At 48.1% G+C, this 24,167-nt stretch overlaps 1 protein-coding gene across 3 annotated transcripts in view; it reads right to left on the reverse strand.

Annotated features, from left to right (window-relative positions):
* The window catches only part of AK8 (adenylate kinase 8), a 128,424-nt gene that overhangs the window by 40,416 nt on the left and 63,841 nt on the right, over positions 1–24,167 (reverse strand). For all 3 annotated transcript variants that reach the window (XM_033426878.2, XM_004269067.2, XM_033426879.2), the window contains one exon: positions 12,933–13,074. In XM_033426878.2, the coding sequence (XP_033282769.2) occupies positions 12,933–13,074 (142 nt within the window). The remainder of the gene's footprint in view (positions 1–12,932; positions 13,075–24,167) is intronic.

Genomic DNA, 24,167 nt, shown 5'->3' on the forward strand with positions numbered 1-24,167 from the left:
CTGAATTTTGCCGCTGATTCCAGCTCCATTTCCTAGTTCAGGCCTCCATTAATGGGCTGTTTATCATCCCTAATCCACATAAGGATCAGCTGCAGAAATATGAGAGCTTCCTGGAAGGACCAAGTGATAATAAAAAAGAGAGAGAGAGAAAGAGAGAGAGGAGAGGCGAGAAACCCTCTCGTTGCGCATTTTAATTTTTCTTTGGTCCGACTGCTGCTCTCTTGAGAGATTATAACAACCTTTTCACTTGGGCACACGTCAGAAATGGTGAAGCCATTCTCTGAGGGTTTCGCTGTGTTGTCCTCCAGAACAGTGTCATGTGCAACTAAAAAATAATAAGCTTTTAAGTTAAATTAGAGAGCTCTGGCATATTAACTATATACCAGTTCAGTTTTTACTTTCATAACATACCATGATTTTCCATTGTTTACATTTAACATAGCTGAACCCAAGAAATCAAACCAGCATTCAGCAGAATAATGTATCAACATTGTTAAACGCTCTGATCACAATTTTCCAGTTTGCCTGGAACCACGGGGCCCTTCCAGACAAAAGGGTGATTTTTGTCTTTGTCTATTTCAGGGCCACTCTCTCATCCCACATGCCGCCTGGTGAATGAGGAGCTACCTTCCCCAATTCCAACCAACGGGCGTCTTTAAAATGTCTTCTGTAGGTAAGAAAAGCAAGCAGATTGTGACTAGACGGAAAATATTTTGAGTAGAAATGAGTTATTTGTACCAGCCCACAGAGTAGATACAGCAATTACTCTCTGACGGTCGTCCTTCAGAGTATAACAGTATTTACCATTTTAGCCTCTTTTTTTTTTTTTTTTTGCGGTACGCGGGCCTCTCACTGCCGTGGCCTCTCCCGTTGCGGAGCACAGGCTACGGACGCGCAGGCTCAGCGGCCATGGCTCACGGGCCCAGCCGCTCCGCGGCATGTGGGATCCTCCCGGACCGGGGCACGAACCCGTGTCCCCTGCATCGGCAGGTGGACTCTCAACCACTGCACCACCAGGGAAGCCCCATTTTAGCCTCTTTTTGTGTAATAGGAATTCAAAAGCACATGGGTAACAATCATAATAAATGTTTGCATGTTTCCATGCTTCTTAAAGTGTAGGCAAATCAGTAGCTCACCTATTTAGGGCATGGAGTGTGTAATTTATTTTGTGACAACAGGAGAGAAAACGATATCCTACACTTTGAATGAGAGTCTGTCCTCCCAGAAAGAGCTGTGGGAGGGATATTCAGAGCCAGCTCATAGAGCCCCCTGCATCCACGGCACCTGCCAATTATAAATCACACTCACACATATTCCACTTACTCTCCAGAGCACTGGTGCTGTCAGGTTAAAAGGGTAGAGGTTATTGCTCCATTTGACAGACAGGAAAACTGAGGCTAATTGTAGTTTTTTTCAAGCCAGCAAGCCAGGGGGCAGGGATAGACGCTCATCGCATTGCAGAAAGGGCACAATGGAGCCGTTCAGAGCAAAGAGCTGGGGTCCCGGTTGGTCTCCTCCATGTGGCCTGGGGCAAGGGACACGGCTCCTCTGAGCCCACATGCCTTTTACTGAACCAACCTACTTTATGGGGCTACTGAATGGATTAAAGGAGACGCAAAGCAGGCACACAATTGGCACTCAGTAGACACCAGATATCACTATCATCATTCCTGTTGTCAGGGTGATGATGAGGGTCCAAGATGAGGGGGCAGGACCGGGAAGGGGAGAAGTGTCCTCAGGGACGAACAAGGCAGGACCCCTGCAGAGCAGAGTCAGAAACTGGATGCGAAGATGCAGAGGGGAGAGGAGGAGAGCAAGGGATCCAGCAGCAGCCGCCTGGTCTGAACATTCTGGGCCGCCTCCGACCACTAAGCAGAGGCTTGTTTCAAGGGTCTGGCCCAGGAAATATGAAAGCTTTCAGACCCATGTGTCTGAGGGGCCAGGCTTGCACCGGGCAGGCTCCGCTTGGGTGTGGGAGTCCCAGCTCCTCCAGGCTGGGAGTTCACATCAGCCAGCCTGGGTCCCTTTGGCAGCTCTGCTCTCTGGTTCCCTGGGGGAAAGGGCTATGCTTTTAGCAAAAGCCAACAAGACACCCAGCACCAACTGGGATCCAAGTGCAATGAGAGGAGACCTGTCACTGCTTTCCCAGGGACAACCGAACCCCTCTGGGCTCCCACAGTTATGTGGGACACACAGCTGTCTAGTTTAAGAAATAACAATAAACAGGGGCTTCCCTGGTGACACAGTGGTTGAGAGTCCGCCTGCCGATGCAGGGGACATGTGTTTGTGCCCCGGTCCGGGAAGATCCCACATGCCGCGGAGTGACTGGGCCCGTGAGCCATGGCCACTGAGCCTGCGCGTCCGGAGCCTGTGCTCCGCAACGGGAGAGGCCACAACAGTGACAGGCCCGTGTACCGCAAAAAAAAAAAAAAAAAAAAAAGAAAGAATAAAAAATTAAAACCCACCGCACTCGAAAAGGAACCTATACAGCAGTTGCCAGTTTGCACAAAACAACCTGGGACACAACAAGCTAATCGAAAATACCTTCCTTGGGTGATTTCTTCATAGCCCCAAATTTAGTCCAATGGAGTAGAGAAAGAGAGAAATACTAAAGAAAACAGCAATAATAAAATCTCTGCTACCATTCTGCTCAATTCTATTGCCACTGACTCAGCGAGGGTCCCCTCTTTTACCCTCTTTCTGGGGATTTCTGAGAGACGCAGCAGCAGCTCTGACCTGGGACCTTGCAGTTGGACGTGACCCGGACCTTGCCCGCTGGGCCTGCAGCAGTACAGCCCAGGGGCCGGGGGAAGAGGTTCAAGGCATGGCCCGCTCCGCCCCCTCCGCACAGCATCAAGGTGAGGCAGGATGCAAAGGAAAAAAAAAACAAACAAAAATCCACCAGTCTGTCTGATACACTGCAAACTTCCCGACATCAATCAGAATCCTATACTCCCTCTCCATAGTAAACATTAATTTTAAAAGGAAATACCGTGCTACAAACTTGCAGCATGAAATGAATTATTTTATAGCCAGGCAGAGGGCAGGTTTCTGGATGGAGCCTTAGATACTTCTTTCTTTGTTTCTTTCTTCTTTCTTCTTCTTCTATTTTTTTTTTTTTACTATTATTATTATTACATTTTAACAAACTTTATAGCCCATTTCATTTGCTCTCAAATAACTTTTTCTCCTTCTTTGTGACACATCAATTACTTGGTTTGTTTCCCTCAGTGTGGGATGCTGGAACCAGGAGTTGGATTCTGCTCAGCGGAACATAATTTAGTATTATGTGCCATGGGTTTATGAGCTAGAAGTGAAACAAAACGTGGCATTTGAACACTATCCATTTATTAGCTCTAAGAAGAGACTCGTATTTGACAAGGAGACAATAACTTTGCTCCCTGATAAGCCAGAGGGGTCTATTTCTGTGTCCAATACAGAGTAGCTTACCCTTCCCCAATAACTCTATTTACTAGTATGAATATATTTTAGTAGTAAAATTGATAGATATGTAAATTTATTTTAATCTAATTTCATTGAATCCTCCTAAAAACAAAAAGAGCCTTTGTAGACTGTTTTCATATCTGAATTATAGATTTCTGTATCGTATTCCCAGATTGATTTCTAGGCTATAATTCTGTCAAGATTTCCTCCTGGTGTCAAAAACTGCAGCACCACAGCTAGACTGCTTTATAATTGGCATCACAACCGAACCAGAATTACAGCCCTGATACTCATCCCAGTGCTAGGTGGGTTCATTTTAGAATGTTTCTCTCTTCCTTAGCCTATATCTGGACTTGAAGGTTCATGGCTAAAATTACTTTTTGAATTAATCATAAAAAAATACTTAATAGCAAGCTAAGGTGGAGGAAATGGATTGGTCAGAGGTGACAAAGAGGAGGAGAAAATACACCCTCAGTGATGGGAGAGAAATACAGAAGGATGACTGAACAGTGGCATAGAATTAAATCTATGTTGTAAACAAATATCTTTTTTATTTCTCTGCTTGTCCTCTGCCTTAGGGTCAAATAAATTAAATTGGCATTATTTACTAAGTCTTTAGAAACTGCTTTTTACTTCGTGGTGAACGGAGAAGTATTTCCTTGCAAGCCTGCCCTAAATCAAAGAGGTTCTTGAATAATCTTCCCTGCGGTGCTTTTAATAAACACCGTGTCCTCCCCGTTGGTCGTGCAGTCCTGGCATGGTGCACAGGGTTGGTAAATAAAACGGGCGTTCTTCCCCTCGGGGTTCAGAAAAATGAGCACTAGGTTCCCTCCCTATGTCTTGTCAATGACCCGCCCCCAGTCTTCTTTTAAGTGACTGTTTTTGCATTTTCCCTGATGCCTTTCATCTTCAGGTAGATGAGTTTACTCAGAAGCTAATTATTGACACCAAAGTGTGTTCCATCCCCAGCAAACAGAGGGTGGAAACTTCGCCTCATAGCACTGTGGTCCCCTGGAAATTCCCGGTCAACACAGGTGGAAAGACAGGATGCTCAGGCTGCCTGCTGGGTCCCTGCTGCCCTAGAACTAAACAGACCTTTCAGTCTTCTAGGAGGAAGCTCTCCGGACCCAACTCCAAGGATATGATTAAGACAGAATTGAGGAGAATCCAACCGTGAGGGACAGAATAATGCCCCCCACCTAGAGGTCCACCTCCTAACCCCCAGAATCTGTGAATATGTTACTTTACATGGAAAAGGGGATCTGCACATGAGATTACATTAAGGACGTTGATAGGTAAGATTATCTGGGTGGACCCAATCCAATTACACGAGTCCTTAAAATCTGAGAACTGTTCCCAGCTCTGGTCAGAGGGAGATATGGCCACAGAAGAAGACCAAGTGTTGCAACACTGCTGTCTTTGAACACAGAGGAAGGGGGCAGTGCTCCAAGGACTGGGGGCAATCTCTAGAATTTGAAAAAGTGAGGAAGTGTACTCTTCCTAGAGCCTCCAGAAAGGAACGCAGCCTGTCTGATGTATTGATGTTAGCCTTACAGAATTGTAAGACAATAAATGTGCACTGTTTAAGCCACTGAGTTTGTGGTAATTTGTTACAACAGTCAGAGAAAACGAATTTTCTGTCTATTTTCTAAAACCAACTCATGCTATTCTTAGACAAACCACAGAGCTATTCAAGGACAAGTGATTTGCAAAATAAACCCACCTTGGGACTCAGGTATAGACATTGCCAAATACGGGTCCTAAAAGTTAAAAGAGAGAGAGAGAGAGAGGGAAAGAGAGAGACATAGACAATGAATACCCTTTGGAAGAAGAAGTACTCTAGGAAACAGCCGAACATTTTAGATAAAACCTTATCAATGTGCTCAAAATAATTTAGAGAGAACAGACTCTGTAATACAAGAAATCAAAGAAAAGAGGATGAGATAAAATTTAAAAGGAGATGAAAGAAAACTGATAACGTTAAGGGAAAAAACTAAGGGAAACATAAAAGCATTATAGAAAAGAAAAATAAATTAGAAGCAACAAGAAATAAATATGATAAAAAATAAAGTTATCATGAAGGACAGATGTGAAAAATAATACAGAAAAGGGCTTCCCTGGTGGCGCAGTGGTTGAGAGTCCGCCTGCCGATGCAGGGGACGCGGGTTCGTGCCCCGGGCCGGGAGGATCCCGCATGCCGCGGAGCGGCTGGGCCCGTGAGCCATGGCCACTGAGCCTGCGCATCCAGAGCCTGTGCTCCGCAACGGGAGAGGCCACAACAGTGAGAGGCCCATGTACTGCAAAAAAAAAAAAAGAAAAAAGAAAAAAAAACAGAAAAGAAAAGGAAAAGATAAAAGCTGCTAGAAAGAAATTGTAATTATGGAAACAGATAATAAATATCCAGCATGGACGTAATTGGTCTTCCTGAATAAGAACAAGTGAACGAACCAGAAAAATATTAATATATGAACTGGAAGAAAATTCTCCTGAAATAATGGAAATGGAAAGGATTCATAATATTCCAGAGGAAAGTAATAAAGAGAACCAAGACTGAGGCATGGCCTAGTGAATGTAAATGAACTGGGAGACAGAGCATCCAGACATAAGAAGCACATTACCTATAATGGAAAAAAATCTCACTGGCCTCAGACATTACTGCAAGCCCACAGGGGTCAGAGCACAGTATAGAAACGGTACAGGATGCTCAGGGGTAAGAAATGTGATGAGAGAATTTTTTACCTTGCTAGATGCTGTTGACAGATGAAGCTAACAGAAGGACATTCTCACATGTGCAAGCACTTAGGAAGTTTAGCATGTCTGAACCCTTGCTGAAAATGACTCAAAGACATAATCCATTCAAATGAACAATGAATCAAAACTGATAAATGGAGAGGTTGAATCATGTAAACAGCTGGCGTTGGAATCTGAATCCAGTTGAAGAGAGAATGAAAACTTCACAAGTACAGTAATACAGCTAAAAACAGAATGTAATTGTTATATTTCTAGAAAGAAAAGCTTAGCGATCTTAAAAATAATAATCTGTGTATAATAGACTGAGGCCAAAAAATTTCAGAATGTGTCTGTCCCTCCCCACCCCCAGCCCCAGCCTGCCAGAAATGGAGAGTGGATGGGGGAGGGGAATGAGGAGGTGGTACATACGGGAGTATTTTTTCTTTCATCTTTCACTGACAGAGTCAAAATATTCTGTTTCATTTCAGAACTGACAAATTGAGAAATACAAGTTTAATCAAACCACCTTGACAAGAGTAGTAGAACTAGAAACAGATTATCTTCGAAACCAACCTGGGGGGAGAGGAGCGAAGCCAACAATAGCAATAATAAAAGAAGGGGCTTCCCTGGTGGCGCAGTGGTTAAGAATCCGCCTGCCAATGCAGGGGACATGGGTTCGAGCCCTGGTCCGGGAAGATCCCACATGCCGCGGAGTGACTAAGCCCATGCGCCACAGCTACTGAGCCCGCGAGCCACAACTACTGAAGCCCATGCGCCTGAAGCCCGTGCTCTGCAGCAAGAGAAGCCACTGCAATGAGAAGCCCGCGCGCCACAATGAAGAGTAGCCCCTGCTCACCACAACTAGAGAAAGCCTGCGCTCAGCAACGAAGACCCAACGCAGCCAAAAACAAAAATAAATAAATAAATTTATAAAATAAAAAAAAAAAGGAAAACGCAGGCCATTAAAAAAAGATGGAAAACAAAGGAAACCATGATGAAGCATAAAATAAAGTGATGAAAGTAAAAAATAAGTGGGATAAATTCAACTGTTCAAAGGAAAAGACAAGCAGGTTGAATAAAAAATGTTAAACCCAATTTCATTCTGCCCTACGTGACAACTTGAAATAAAGGAAGCAAAGGAGTTGAAGCTAAGAGACACGCAAACGCAACAAAGCAATCAAGGGTTGAGTTCCGGGTAGAAATGGCGCGTTGAAACACGCGTCACATTCTGTTTCCTCCCCAAACCCGACAGAAGATTGACGGGAAAGGGATTCTGAGAACCTACAGCGACGACAGGGAGAACAGCGGAAGGGAAGGCAACTAAACAAGGGTTTTTGAGGCTGGAAGGCAGCTGGACCTGTGACAACAAGCAACGGAGACGTCAGCAAAAGCCAGATCCCGAGTCAGCAGCAGGAAAAGCTGAGAACAAACCCGGAGTCCTCACCAGCAGATCCGCAAAAGGCTCAGGCGGAGGTGCTGAAACGGAGCAGGGCCCTGTGGTCCCTCCTCCCATGTCCTCCGCCTGCCTTTTGTCTGTGGAAAAACTTTAGCCAACGAATAAGTTTAATCAGAGAAAACGCAGAGGCAAAGAAAACAGTCAAACAAATAATCATAGTTTAGTCATTACGCAGAGTTAAGGACCTTTAGTTCCTCCTCAGGGGCTATGGATAATATTCTGAGCCGTATCCTGTGAACTGTCTCCTAGATAATGAACCCCCACCAGGTGGAAGAAGCTAACTACATGATGACCAGGCTGTAGCCATGACATAAGCTGCCACAATTCTGAGAACTGGCCTCAAGGAAATGGGAACAAACCGACCCTGGAACTGAAGACTAACTGTACCTAAAACAGTCAAGATGACGCTGGTCGGACCACCGCAGGACCAGTTTCAAGGTGAGTGTCAGAGCTGGCTGTGCTATTGCTACATGTAGCGCCCTCCCTCCATCTACAAAAGCTCTTGTCCCCTGACTGTCAGTAGGGGGATGTCAGCCTTTGGACAGGAGTCCCCCCCCTCCCGCCTTGGGTTGCCAGCATTGGAAATAAAGCAAACTTTCCTTTCCACCAAACGTGCCTCTTTACTGGCTTTTGAGCCGTAAGCAGCACCTGTAACAGTCCACTCGGAAACTGGGTGGCTAAAATAAGGACGATTGGTTGAACTTGCTTAAGGAGAGACTAAGCCCCAGATGCCCTCCTCACTCCACCCAGCTGAGTGAATCAGTCCTCCTCCGCTTCGGTAGAAATGGGAGGTTTATTCTCTAGAGAGGATATAATACAGGCTCCTTGGACTTGAAGAGTGCTGAGCACAGTTGAGTCTGTACCAAAATTAGGGGAATTAGGTTAAAAAAAAAATATGCATATGGCGTGCAGTGTGTGAGACCTCTGCCCACCTTCTCCCAGTCTCCACTGTCCTGCTTCTCCCTCGGACCCCAGACCTTTACCCTCCAGCAGGAGATTGGGTGAGTCCTCTGTGAGGAATCTGACATTTCCAGAGGAAAAGACTTAAAGATGTTGAGTTGGTGGGAGGATTCTGCACAAAAGGCCCAAATCGTTCATCCTACACTGAAGACAAATTCTATCAGCTCCATCTATGCCCTCAGAGCTCCCAAATAGTTTTTTAGTTTCCCGTTCTTACATGTGAGCAAACAACCAAGGGTAACGCAACATCTTTCTACTGAGAAACAATGAGACCAAGACAAACAAAAACTCAGTAGGAACAGACTATGCAGGAGGGGAAAAAACCTCTCCTCATTACCCTCCTGCAAAAACAAGCTTGCCATTAACATCTTCAAGAGATAAAAAAAAAAATCCATGAAATAAGATCAAGAAGCTATAAAAGTAATATTCAGATGACAAAAAAAGACCTCTTGAATGTTATAAAAGTAAAAACTGCAGCAGAAGTTAGAAATTCAGTAAAAGGGTTGAAAGAGAAAGTTGAGGAAACCTCCTAGAAAGTAGGGCAAAACAAAACAAAGGCAAACCACACACATACACAAACACAAAAACAACAAAAGATATAGGATAGAAGAGAGAAATTTTTTTTTTAATTTACAAGGCCAGTCCAGGAGATCTAACACCCAGATAGCGGGTTCCAGGGAGAACAGAAAAAAAAAAAGAGAGAGAGAGAAATCAACAAAATAATTCAAGAGAATTTCCCAGAACTGAAGGACATGGGTTTTCACATTAATTTTTGGCCCGATGGAGTAAATGAGACCCAGACAAAAGAAATAAATGAAATTTCAGTGTGAACTTCTTCAGTCTGGAGCACACGTGATGAGGGTGTAACAGCCTACTCTCATCAAACCATCTTTTTAACTTGAGAAGCAACTGGAAGGTATGCTACACTAAAACAAGAGAGCATGTGAGAAAGAGGAAGATGTGTGATTCAGGAAACAGGGACTCCAACTCAGAAGACAGGCCAAGGGAAGCCCTCTAATCACAGTGCAGAAAAGTCCTGGAACAGCCCTGCAGTAAGCCTACAGAAAAAGCAGTCCAAACAAGAAAGGAACGGGAGTAAATAAAAACCTGGAACTCACAGTTTACGTAATATGATGGACTTTGTGGACTATTGTTCTGAGGGACTATTATAAGCTGTAGGAATAAGTAGCAAATAGATACAAAGGAAACCAGGCAAGCGAAGAAACAAGGTGATTATTAACATCAGGAAAAACAAAATGAGAAGAGAAAGGGAAAACAGACAAAAAGGACATAAAAGACCTCCTTCCAGCTGAGTTAGCTCTCTGAAAGCAGGTTTTCCGGAAATTACACTCACAACTTTGTGCTTATATCTGATTGTCCAGAACTTAGTCCTGTGGTTCTACAGAGCTGTAAAGGAGGCTGGAAAATGGGGTCTTTCATTTCAGCCACCAACGCGCTCTACTGAAAACTGATGTTTCGTTACTGAGGAGGAAAGGGAAAATTCATGTTGGAGGAGACAAGTAACGGTCCTGTCACAGACAGTCGCTTTCATCAAGATGGCACTGCACAATGAACACACAGCTCACAAAAACCTTTATGAACTAAATAACATGGCACCAAAACATATAAAGCAAAAACTACAGGAAACACAAAATCAAATCATTAATAAGCTACCTCTCCCCCAAAGGGTCAGCTCCAAGGAACAGTTAGTGTTTTAAAAACTATTCCAGATACGGAGGAAGAATGAAAACCTATGAAATGATCACATCCTTGATATTATAAGCCTGACAAAGGACAAAAAAAAAAAAAAGGAAAAATTCAGACCCATATTATATATGCATATTAATGCAAAAAATCTAAATAAAATATAGCCAATACCATCCAACGGTATATTAGTTTCCCACTGCTACTATAGCAAATTACCACAAATTTAGTTGATTTAAAAAGTTCAAACTTATTATACTACTGTTCTGTAGGTCAGAAGTCTGGTACAGGCCTAACTGCACTAAAGATCAAGGTGGCCCAGGATGACCTCCCTACTTTAAAGCCAACTGATCAGTTACCTTAATTACACCTGCAAAGTTCCTTTTGCCATGTAATATAACATTCACTGGCATGACATGGCAGGGAGGGGGACTGCTCACTTTTGATGGGGAATCAAAACTGTACCTGCCACAAGCAATATATTGAAAGAATAACACACCAAGACCAAGTGGCAGTCATTCTAGGAATGAAAGGCTGAGTTATTATTGGAAAACCTGCTAACATAATTCATTATATTCATACATCAAAAAGGGGGAAAAAAACCCACATTTGTCTTAGAAGATGCTAAAAAGGCCTTCGAATAATATTCAGCATCAACTCCAGATATTTTAAATTCTAAGAGCTATACTTCTTTAACTTGATAAAAACTGTATATACCTTAAATGACAGTAGTGCCTTAGTGGTAGAATGCAGGACAGTCCTTCAGGTCAGGGAAAAAAAAAAAAAACCTGTCCATCATGACTCAGTTCTGGAAGTACTGCCCAATGTAATTAGACCAAAGAGTAAAATGATAAATATAAATATTGGAAAGGAAGAGGCAAAAGGATAAATATTTGTAGATGTGACATGATCACCACCCTGAAAAGCCCAAGGGAATCAACTGAAAAACTATCAGAAGCAGTAAGAAAGTTCTAGTAAGGAAGCTAGAGTATAAAGCAAATAAGAAAAATCAATATCTTTCTTATACTCCTGAGAAATCCAGTTAGAAAATAAAATGGGTGAAAACACCCTCTTATCACAACACCAACAAGAAGAACAACAGGTAATATAATACCTAGAAATGCACTTAAAATGAAAAGCATGGGCCCCATAAAGTGTCGGTCATTTCACGGAGGGGCAAAGAGAGGACAGGGCCATAGACTGCAACAGACCAAGTGAGAAACCTACTGCAATTCTAGTTAAAATGTCAATGGCAGGGACTTCCCTGGTGGTCCAGTGGGTAAGACTTCTCGCTCTCCATGCAGGGGGCCCGGGTTCGATCCCTGCTCGGGGAGCTAGATCCCGTGTGCATGCCGCAACTACGAGTTTACATGCTGAAACGAAGATCCCACGTGCCGCAACTAAGACCCGGCGCAGCTAAAATAAATAAATAAATAAATATTTTTTAAAAGTCAATGGCAGTTCAGGATCAAATTATCATAGTACTCATTTGGAATAACAAACGTATAAAATAGACAATAAAGAAGAGTAATGAAAGGGCTTTGTCCTGCACTGACTTGAAATACATGATAAAACTAAAGTAGTTAAACAGTGTGGTACGACTGCAGAAACAGACTTGTGGGAAACAATAGAAAGTTTAGAAGTACAACCAAGCGTACTGAGAGACTGTATTTACGAGCAGACGGTGTTCAGACCATATATAAATACCCATCCCCTGCAGCCACCAGCCCAGGACCCAACCACCATCTGCAGCAATCAGCCCCCAACAGCCAGGACTTGATCAGTCACTAACAGCTTCCCTAATTTTGCCACCATTTCCAATTTAGAACCAAATGAGAGAAAGCTGAATATGTTCCCCTAACCAAGCACATAGGACACCCTGCTTCCAGCTGGTCGCCCCCAGCTTCCCCGGGCCCACAGCCTCGCTCAGGGAAGCCCTGAAGCCTTACCTTTCCCAGTAGAAGGCTCTCCCTCCCCTCTGCCTGCCTTTGAGATCCGGCCAGCTCCCTTGCTATATACAGCAAGCTCTGACTAAACAGCCTTTGCTTTTTTCATTTAGGAGGTCTTTGTTTATTTCCACAATATCTACTGTGGCGGGTGATTTAGGAGGTCTTTGTTTATTTCCACAATATCTACCGTGGCGGGGTGCCCTCAAGTTCAAGTGAGTGGGAGAAGGACAGAGTATTCAACAATATTCAACATTTGAGGGGGAAAAAAAAAGAGATTTGTACTGCATACCCACATCAAAATAAATATCAGACGCATCAAAGAACCAAATGTAAAAAAGGAAGTTGTGAAAACAGTAGAAGGAAAAATGGATCGCTCGGCACCACAATCCCATGAGGAAGGCCAGACTGGTTGATGCGTATTGTCCATTCACAGGTGAGACGCTCAGGTCCAGCAAGGCGAGTGGCAGAGCCAGCATCTGAACCCAAGCTAGACTCCCAGCTCCCAGCGTAAAAGGGACGAGTGGGTGGGAATGGGAATGACTAAGAGAGACTCCCCTTCCAGAACGTGGTGAGGCTCCGGCAAGCTGCCAGCAGTCAGCCGGATCTGGACAGACAGTGCCTGGGGGTGGGGACCTTCCTGGGAGGCGGCGTGGCCAGGGCCGAGGCCCCGCCGGAAGCGGACTGCTCACCTGTTGGGCTTGTAGCCCATGCTGTCCATCAAGCACGCCTGGTCCCTGTCTCGCGGGAAGTCGTGCAGCACCCACCCTCTCTCAACGCAGTCCTGCTGGTCCAGGCGCTGCTTCAGCACCTTCATGATGACGTAGCTGGGGACTGCAGAGAGAGGAAGACAGCTGGTCACTCTGCCGCCCTGGCCACCTCTCCTGACCCAACAGGAAGGTGAGGGAGCCTCCGCGGCCATGGCCCACGGCCTTCCTAACTTTATTTGACCCTGATTTGAACAGGTGAAGAGGCCGTTTTAGGTGGACAGGGCTGTGGGCGCCCGTTTCCCAGGACCCTCCGAGGTCCTAGCAATGGGAAGAACATGGCCACCCAAGAAGGGAAAAAAGCACTGGGTGACCTTGACGAGCTTGAGTTTTCCCTGACTTTGACAGGATATATGCCCATCGGCCACCAGGGTAGCTCCCAGCCCTCCAGTGATATGTGGGCATCCCTCCCCGATCCCCCTGCAACCGCAGGGATCCAGTTTTTGCAGCAAAAAGACTTTTCACAGAAGCATACCAATCCCCAGTGGAAGGTCTGGTTTTCCTCCAGTGGGATGGCAGTGGTGCCCCCGAGGCTCTCTGCTAATTCACGATACACAAGCGACCCCCTTCTTTTCCCCTTGCCCCAGTTCTCACCTCCTTGATGTTCAGAATCAAATCTCTCTCAAGAATCACAGCTTTAGTTATAACCAGAGACTGAAATGGAGTCTCACAGAGAAGGAGATGTTGAGAAGCCTCTTGTTTACATTACTGCAATTGACATTTTCCTGAAATTTATACCTCTCTTCTCAGATTCATTAAAAGGCCTATGTTGCTAGTGTACTGCGTTCTAGCAATTTGCACTGCATTTCCTGCACTTTGCATTCATTTTTCCAGAGATACTTGGTAAATATTACCATTGTTTGCTATGAATGTGGGCCCCCCCCCCCCCCCCCCCCACCAACGAGCTGGTTTCCTGGAGCTGCAGTGACAGGCGGCTCAGCAGCCTTTCTGGAGATGCCCCGTTCCCTCCGTGAGTCAGCCAAGTGGCCCTAACGCACATGCCAAAGGCCCCCAGCTGACAGCCAGGTGAACGTGGCAGTGAGAGATTCAGAAAAATTACTGCTTTCCTCCATGGCTGTGACGTGCCTGGTTACTGCCCTGTGGCCAAGAACCATAAACCTCATCTAAGTCATTTGCATTTCCCTGATTCTGTTCTTTCTTCTATCTTTCGGCCTTTCTTCCCCAGTCCTTAGGAAAGAGCAGGCAAGGGATTTTGCTCTAATGAGAAGATCTGGCTGAGACAGATCAGTGAGAAGTTGATACAGCTAATCCCATCCCTTCCCTGCTCAAACCTGCCATGGCTCCCCAATGCTCTGGGGATAAGAGCAGTACCCTTCCCCGTGGTCAACAGGGCCCTGCAGGACCCAAGTCCTGCCTCCCCTCCCTGTGAATCTCCCCCAGCTCTTCGCCTCCCCTTGAATGTGCCGGTCCCTCCATCCAGAGCATCCTTCCCTCATGCCTTGCCTGGGGCCAGGCCCCAGAGGAGTGTCCGCTCCCTGGACGGCCCGTCGCTGTTAGCACCTGTGCTTCTTCATCTTCACTTGCCACCCCTGTTATTAACTCTCTGGCTAATTCTTTGTGTAACGCTGCCTCTCACGAGGACAAAGGACCATGCCCACCTCGCTCTTCCGTGATTAACACAGTGCCCGGCAGATAGGAAGCATGGAGGAAATAGACAGGAGCCTGCCCTTTTCAAAGCTGCACTGCAACTAAAGAAAGATGTTAAAACCAACTCGACCAGGCTTTGGGGAGCTCAGAAGAAGAGAGGAAGGGAAGGAGCTGGGCTGCAGGCACACACGAATGCGGGGGCTGGTCTCAGCCCTGCCTGTAGGTGCCAACCGACCTCCACTTGGTCAGGCAGGCTCTCCCAGTCTCAGTTTCCTCAACTGCCAAAGAGGATGCCGGGACCTCTCACCACAGGATCAACACGACGCACAGCTCCAGGCATGTGGGAGATGGCACTCAGAGATGGGGGCTGGTACTTTCCAGTTTGGGAGATGTATGTCAGGAAACAATGTTTCATGAATATGCTCATGTTTTCCCCAAGGTCAAGGTCACGGTGTGCTGAGTTGGCGCCTGGGATAAAGGATGGTTGACTTCAAACAAGCCTGGGCAGTTAAAGATGGAGAGACTTAGGGCTTCCTTGGTGGCACAGTGGTTGAGAGTCTGCCTGCCGATGCAGGGGACACGGGTTCGTGTCCCGGTCCGGGAAGATCCCACATGCCGCAGAGCGGCTGGGCCCGTGAGCCATGGCCGCTGAGCCTGCGCGTCCGGGGCCTGTGCTCCGCAACGGGAGAGGCCACAACAGCGAGAGGCCCGCGTACCGCAAAAAAAAAAAAAAAAAAAAGAGGGAGAGACTTAGGGACCTCTGTCCTGAGTCCTTTGTTCGTATTCCAGGGGTAGTAAACATACTGATCCCCCTGCCTCCACTCCCCAGGGGCTGTTTACATTCAGGGCAGCGGCGGGGAGGACAGGGGCAGCTGTCACAGCTTCGGCTTGTCCACCCCGTGCCCCCCTCCCCGCGCATGCAGGGCGCACCGGCTCCCACCGGCGGCCCCTGTGAGGAGTCAGGGTGCGGGGAGCCAGCACTAAGGCTACTGTGTGAATAAATAAGGGGTCTTTTCTCTGATCCAGAAACCTCATGTTTTCTGTCAAGAGAAATACAGATTAAAGACAATGTGTGTTAAGAATCTGCCATAGAGCTTTCCAACCCAGGTCTACCCCTAAATATGTACAGATATCCTCAGTGAAGTAGTAACTAACACAAAAGCAAGCCTATCGCAGGGATCCGTCCACTGGAGCGTTACGAAGCATCTGTGCTGAGTCCAGGGACAAGGGCTTGACGCTGCCACACACACAGCACACAAGAAGCCAAGGGCCCTGCCCTCTTGAGGTTGACGTTGTAGCCAGCGAGACAGACAATACATGGATAAATACCCATTTCAGAGAGTCATAAACACTATGAAGAAAGCAAACCAAACGATGGGATGCTGCTGCTTTGACCGGGTCCAGGATGGTCTCTGAGGTCACAACCGGCCGAGATCTGGACGGTGAGTCCAGCCTCGTGAGATCTGGGGAGGATGTTCGGGGTGGCACTGGCAAAGGCCCTGAGGCTGGAATGACCTTGGCGCGTGGAAGGCATGGAGAAAGGGCCAGTGTGGCTGGAGCAGAGTGATCTCCGGGGAGTGTGGGTGGGGAGGCCCTGCCAGGTCTTCAGGAAGGAAGGGGATGTGGCCACCCCCAGGCCATCTTGGGAATGCCCATGCGCTGGCCCTTGGTGCATATCTATTGAATGAACACGTGGGGGTTGACCTCAGGATCCTGAGCTAGGACGTCCCGGAACGCGCGCTTTGCCACGTTTGCACAAGGACTGCTTATTTTGTGGAATCAGCCAGTGGAGTCCCCAGCTGGGGTCCCCAGGTCCCATGGATGTGGCTAGTGAAGAACACCTTACCTCCTATAAAGTCTGCAAAGAGCTTGGGCTGAGGACCCCTGAGTGCAAACCAGCTGTGAACAGTTCCAGCTTTCTAAATTTCCAAAAGGAAACCAAAAAAATTTTTTTAAAAAAAGGAATTCCCTGGTCGTCCAGTGGTTAGGACACGGTGCTTTCACTGCGGTGGCCCAGGTTCAATCCCTGGTTGGGGAACTAAGAGCTTGCAAGCCGTGTGGCGCAGCCAAAAATAAAAAAAATAATCATAAATAAAAGGAAAGAAACCATCTTTTGCTGACCCCACAGGCACAGTGCCCTCAAGTCCTTGGGCACCCTGAGCAGCTGAGGGGCGCCACAAGCCTCCAGCGACACCCCGTTAGAGAGAGGCCGGCTGTGGCAGAAAGAGCTCTCTGCACCCCTATCCCAGTCCCAGTCTCTGCGTCAGCAGACGGGGAAGGTGGGTGGACTGAGCTCTAAGTTGGGGGCTGCAGGAAGATATGTAAATACTGCTGCTTCTATGAGAGTTCCTTAGAATAAAACCCAGAAAAACTCAACTCTTAGCTCCCCTGGGTTCCTTTCTTTGAGCAAGTGTGAGCGGAGAGCCCAGTGGTCCGGCCGTGGGACCTCCCTGACCCTCAGAGTCCTCCTCTGGGACACCTGCCTCACTGGCTCTTATGGGGCCTGGAGACAACTTGTGGGAGCTGCCAGATGAAAGCTCTTCTTAAGGGGTAGGTCCTCGCTGCGCGCGGGCTTTCTCTAGTTGCGGCGAGCGGGGGCTACTCTTCGTTGCGGTGCGCGGGCTTCTCATTGCGGTGGAGTCTCTTGCTGCCGAGCACGGGCTCTAGGCGCGTGGGCTTCAGTAGTTGCCGCACGCAGGCTCAGTAGCTGTGGTGCACCGGCTTAGGTGGTCTGCAGCATGTGGGATCTTCCCTGACGAGGGCTCGAACCCGTGTCCCCTGCATTAGCAGGCGGATTCTTAACCACTGTGCCACCAGGGAAGTCCCTGTGTGCGTATAGTTTTAATTCCTCCTAAAAGTTTACCCAGATTCCCATCAGATGGCTACAATGAAGCTACTGGCAAGAAAATGGGACCTTTAAATTACAAACATGAAGTCCAACATCTGAGCTTGAATCTGGCTTTAGGAGAAACGGGCTTGCCCTTGGGAGAGGAGGTCATTGGGTAATTACTTTGCTGACCAGTGATACCCCAGGCCCATTAAGGCCTCAGTTGTTTGGTGGTGAGAATGGCATTGGGCCAATAATTTGTTTTCTTCAATAGTCAGGGCTTCCCTGGTGGCGCAGTGGTTGAGAGTCCGCCTGCCGATGCAGGGGACATGGGTTCGTGCCCCGGTCTGGGAAGATCCCACATGCCGCAGAGCGGCTGGGCCCGTGAGCCATGGCCGCTGAGCCTGCGCATCCGGAGCCTGTGCTCCGCAACGGGAGAGGCCACAACAGTGAGAGGCCTGCGTACCGCAAAAAAAAAAAAAAAAAAAAGTCAGTGCTGTTTGGAAACCAAGCTGCACTCCAGGAGGGATGTCTGAGCCACTGAGCTTCTAGGGGCAACAGTGGGCTGCTCGTGCAGCTCGGAGCCTTGGCGATTCAGAGAGGGAAAGACCTGGTAGTTCATCCCTTTGACCACCCCCCTCATTTCAAAGTTGAGAAACCAAGTCCCAAAAAGATTGTGCCTGCCTCGAGTGACCCACCCAAGCCAGTTTCTCAGCCTGGAAGAAATCTGACTTAAGGTCAAGAAATCTGACCAGATAAAAACACAAAGAGACTTTTTGGTTTGGGGTGGGTCTTTTTCCCTATTAAGTTGGCAAAGATTTCTAGAGGGAACTTCCCAACTGGCATCAAGAGTTAAAATGTACATGCCTTTTAGCCCAGCAATCACGTTCCTAAGAATTTACACCTAAGATACAACAGCACATACGACCAAAGATGTGCACATAAAGATGTCCATTTCAGTGCTGTTTATAATAGTGACAATCGGAAACGATTTTAAATGTCCGTCAGTAGAGGACAGCTTAAATAAAGGATGCACATCTATGCAATGTGATATTAGGTAAGCTCTAAAAACTCATATTTATGTTGACTCGGAAGGAGGCCTAGAACAGAATATCAAATGGGAAAAAAGGAAGTAAACGGCTTGTATAATACGGTCTAATTTAAATGCATATTGACATACATATACACATGCACATATCTACACACGCACGGGGGAGAGAGGAGGGCCCCACTGATGCCCCATGAGTGACAGACGGTCCCTTGGGGGCTCAGGGTCCTGGAGTTGAGAGAGACAATAACACAAGTCAACACATCCTGGCTGGAAAGGCCTGAGGACATGGGAGGCGTGGCAGTGCTGAGCGCTTTGGAGGAGTGCAAGGTCACATTTCTGGAGGGCTGGGGAAGAAGATGGATACTCACACGGACTCCAGCTTCGAGCCAAAACCAAAACAAGCCCCTCTCTTCAGGCCCTCAGATTAGCCCTTCTCCTCAGAGGGCCGTACCACAATTGTGAATCAATCATTACTGGTGCAGTATTTGTTTAATGCCTGCATTCCCACCCTCACCCCCCTCTGGAGAAAGCAGGGACCCCGTCAAGGTGTCTCGTTGCTACACCCGCACATTCGGCATTGTGTCCCGCACATGGCGTAATAAACACACTTAGAATGAATGAATGAATGAATGCATAGTACCAATTCCCCCAAACCTGGACTGTTCTCTTGAGCTCTGAGTCAAGTCCTGTGGCAACGGGAAACAGCCCTTCCCCCAGGGTTCCCTTCATCCATGCCACAGCCCACCCATGAATTAAATATGCAGTCAACAGAAGACGTGTTGACGTCTGGGATTTGTTTCAAAATACTCCTGATGGAGAGGGGGGATCTTCCTGGCAGATTCCACATGCACCGGGGGTGACCATGAGCTCACATGGGCTCCTCATACTGGTTATGGGTCCCTTCATGTTCCTTATTCTATTCTCTCTGCTTTTTGCATACATTTAAAGGCCTCCATTAACAAAGTGGGTTTTTTGTTTAAAGGAAACAATTGAAAGGCCTAAAGGAGGTTGAAATGACCACTGTGAGAGACCACTGCAAAACGACAAAGGATGAAATCTCCCTGGAGGTCTGTCCTTGCACCCCAGAAGCGGCTCCACTTTGGGGGGACCTGAGGGCTGGGCGGAGCCCTAGCCCTTCTGTCACTCCGCTCTGGGCCCTGGAAGCACTGCCTGGGAGCCTGGCATCTGCACGGATCTGCCTTCCTGGGCAATCCCGGGGAAGCTGCTGAGCCCCGCACACCAGGCCGTTACCCTCTCTGTGTCTCAGTCCAGGTTGAACGTTGGTAACTGGGGCTCCTGGGGCCTGGGAGACAGAGGCTGCGAGGCCACGGAGGTTCGCTGGTCCCCTCCCCCTCCAGCACGGACAGCTCTGGGCAACACCAGGGGTCCCCTCGCAGGGACGGGCTGTGCTCCCCCATTGGAGGCTGGGAGACACTGCTGGCGGCGAAAACAAATGACAGACCCCTCTGGATACCGCCTCGGGGGCCCTTCCGGACACAGACACGGCGTGCGGGCCCAGGGGTGAAGGGTAAGGCGGGAAGACCCTGCCTTAAGTGCATTTCCCGGCCGAACCCCTGCAACTCCTGTATCAGGTTTTCCGCTCTGTGCCTTCGTTTGGCTGCCGCCTTTTTTCCCCCTGTAGGCCATCCGCTCACTTTTCCAACCCCACATGGTCTGACCAGCCGGTTCAGCAAAAATGCAGCCTTTTCAGAGCAGATCTCGGCCGCCGTGTTCTGCTGGAAGTTGAAAGTCCCCTTGATAACGCTGTCCATCGCCCTTCATCCCCCTCTCAGAGAGAGAGATTTTCAGTGTAGTCTCAAGTCTTTCTCCACTGAGTCAGGTGCCTCAGGCTTGATTTCTGGGCTTGACAGTTAACATCTTACCCTGCGTATAAGCTACTGCCAAGGGCTACCTCTCCGGAATGTCCTGTCAACCCTAAATTTAGCAAAGTGCAAGATATGAATATCCCATTATTTCATAAAGGCCACATCACATGGTTTCGGGTGTTTTTGTTTTTTTTTTTCTGCAAATCTTCCATAAAAGATGGCAGTCCTCACGTTGACCTCGAGGTTATTAAAATCTCAATCCACGTATTCCCTGCCGGCCGGCTGTGCTCGGGGGGTGGACGGGGAGCCTCGGTCACAGGCGAGAGGTTCCCAGGTCCCCCACCAACCCCACCCGGGACACCCGGCCCAACCTTGGTCTTGAAGGGGAGGCGTTCCTGTTCAAAGGCCTGGGCCCCAGGTCAAAGCCCCTGCCTGCATATCAATCCTACGGCTCAGACGGAAGAAAGTACCCCCCTGAGTCAGGCCACCATGAGGTGACTGGACAGGACTCTTCTTCCCAGGCTGCAGTTGTAACATCCTCAGTCAAGTCCAGCTCAGAATGCCAGTGGCATTCGTTAGCGAGGGCCCCGAGAGAACAGCTAAGCCAGCTCATGATTTGTCCTGTGGAAACCAGAGCCGAAGGCAGAAGGGACTCTCTCGGAGCCCTTCCCCCGACCCCTTCCTGCCGCCTGTGGTCCAAGCCTCTGCATCCCTGACCCGGGGCTCGGCTGCTGGGGGAGGGGCCCGAGGGGCACCGAGGTTGCTGGCGCTGGCCCTGAACGGCTAGGACGGAAAGTGGAGAAAAGGAAAGAGCTCCCTCAGCCGGTGCTTCAAGGTAAAAAGACCCAAGGTTGATTGACACACCCAGGACAAGCCATTTAACCCTCCCACCACCCCCGGGCAGATCAGAAAACGCTGAGGACCTCACCACACACCCTACACACTCCCGACACACACACTCAGAAACCCACCGACACACTACACACACCCAGGCACTCACCTATAATACCCCTACACACCCCTACAGGACACGCATGTTACACACCTGCTACACACATACCTGCACCCTATATACGCTATCCCCCCTTGCGCAACACACACGCTCTACACCCCACACCCTTCTACACACAATACAGTGCACGCGCTTACCCCCTCCCCTACACACACACACACACACATGGACACACACACACGTGGACGCACACACACATACACACATACACACACACACACACACATACACACACACACACACACGCAGCCTGTAACTGCCCCTGCAACGTCTTTCCCTCTTCAAGGCCCCATTTGAAAGCAAGTAAAGGGGACACTTGGCATCTGTCGGGGGTTGTGAGAGACTCAGCATTTCCCCCCACTTCCCAACATCCTGGCGCAGCCCCGGACCCCGCCCCCTCCTGATCAGGCCCAGTGGGAGAGTCTTGGAAAGGAACCCAGCTGCGGAGGAGAAAGAGGGGTTGCTTTCGTTTCTGCTTTTCATTTCCATCTCATGCATACTGATGCTCCAAAGAAATGGGGCTCCCATTCCCCCCACACATCTGTCTCTTCCCCACATTGCTGGGGGCTTGACCCAGGATCTGGGTTGGGCTCTTCCGGGCCCCGACTTACTATCACTGTAATTCAGTGAAAGCTAAACTCCACCATTTCTGGGAGACCGTTACCCTTCGGATGACACTGATTCCTGGCAGCTGAGGCCTGCAAGCCCTCCTCTCTGCTGTAACCAGGAATCAGGAGTGTCTTAGAAGGACCTGCAGCGCCACAGTGCCAGGACCTCGGGCCAGGCTTTCCATTAGCGACGCTCTTTGTTTATTATTTACTGCCACCTGCTGGTCAACCATGGATCCTGCGCCCCAAGTGAGCACTTAAAATGATAAACAGAACATTTCTAAAACTCGTACAGCAGATGACAAGGAGAAACCAGCTTGTTCGAATTGGTTGTACTCCACAATTCTTTGGGGGGAGCAAGCCCCTGGGAGAGCTTGCCTCCTTCGAAAACTCAAGTCACTTCCCCCGGCCAAGTGCCTGCCTTGGCCAGCCAGTGTTTCCCAGGCACAAGATGGAACGGATGTCTTTTAAGACTTCTTCAGGTTCCAAAAGTCTGTATCCTAATATCTCTATTACTTAACAACAACATTTAAATCTGCTTGGCAGACAATGGTGCCAGGAAATAACGATTTTTAAAAAATAATTTAAAAGTTTTTGGGACTTCCCTGGTGGTCCAGTGGTTAAGACTCCACACTCCCAATGCAGGGGGCCTAGGTTTGATCCCTGGTCGGGGAACTAGATCCCAAATGCTGCAACTAAGACCCGGTGCGGCCAAATAAATAAATAAACAGATTTTTTTTTTTCTTTTGGCGGTACGCGGGCCTCTCACTGTTGTGGCCTCTCCCGTTGCGGAGTACAGGCTCCGGATGCGCAGGCTCAGCGGCCATGGCTCATGGGCCCAGCCGCTCCGTGGCATGTGGGATCTTCCCGGACCGGGGCACGAACCCGTGTCCCCTGCATCGGCAGGTGGACTCCCAACCACTGCGCCACCAGGGAAGCCCAAGAGATTTTTTAAAAATAAATAAATAAAATAAAAGTTTTATTTCCTGCCACAATTAGCAAATGGGTTTCAACAAGAAGTTTTCTTCTTAGAGTTGACAACAATTTTTTAATATTGGCTTTTTTTCCAAGTCCAGAAGAGTACATTAGGCCTGGGACTCTGACCAACCAGGAGGCTGGTCTGTGCTCCTCATCCCTCGGTGAGCGGCTGCCCGCTTTCTATCACTCCCCTCTCTGCCACGTCTACCGGGGCCAAAAGCAAAGTTAAGATTGAGGTGCCAACACTGCTGACCCGTTCACAGCTGAGAGGCGGCTCTCCAGCAGTGGGCCCCCGGGCTTCTCTTGCTAATGAGGTTTTAGATGAGAAAAAAAAGACCATTTAAAAACATTCTTCTGGGGTGGGGTGGTGGTGGTGGGATGAACTGGGAGATTGGAATTGACATATATACACTAATATGTATAAAATAGAGAACTAATAAGAACCTTCTGTATAAAGGATAAACTAAAATTCAAAAACAAAACCATTCTTCTGTAAATAAATGGGGCTTCACTTAGCAAATTAATAAGACTTAATAAAAATGCTCACTTAGACACACTGTGGATAACGATTTGGTAATTAGTTAATCTTAAAACGCAGCTTTACATCTTTCAGTGGAAAGTGAGAAGAGGCCAGCCGTCCAGATGTGGACCAGACTGTTGTAAAGTGCAGAGTATTAACATTAACGGTACACTGCGGATCAAAGGGTTTAAGGGGCACGGTTTTCCTTCCATTTTAACGAAGTCGGGGCTCAGAACCAGTTACTTCCGCCCACATCTCAAGGGCAGAGAGAATGCCGTTGCCCACATGACCTGTGAGGAGAAAATCAGCGACTACTGGGAAACCAGGAAACAACCATAAGCCCCGTATTCTGGGGTCAAAAAGACGCGACGGCATATTTACTTAACAAGCATGTGTGCCAGTGCTTACTATGAGCTCAGCTCTGTTCTGAGCATGAATTTTCTCTGACACAAGTATTGATTCATGTAATCTTCATAACAACCCCATTTTACGGATTAGGAAACTGAGGCACAGAGAGAGGAAGTAACTTGCCCAAGGCCACACACTAATAGGTGGTGGAGCCCAGAATTAAACCCAGGCCATCAGGCTCTGAGGCCACCTGCTCCACCTCTGCTCTCTGCCTGCCTTTCAGGGGAAGAAACAGCATGAATTCTGCCCTCCATTCTGCATTTCGTTTGCAGCGTGCCCTTGGGTGAGTGACTTTACCTCCCAGCTGGGGTTTCTTCCTCTT

Source organism: Orcinus orca, chromosome 6 (genome assembly GCF_937001465.1).
Source record: "Orcinus orca chromosome 6, mOrcOrc1.1, whole genome shotgun sequence".
Lineage (NCBI taxonomy): Eukaryota > Metazoa > Chordata > Mammalia > Artiodactyla > Delphinidae > Orcinus > Orcinus orca.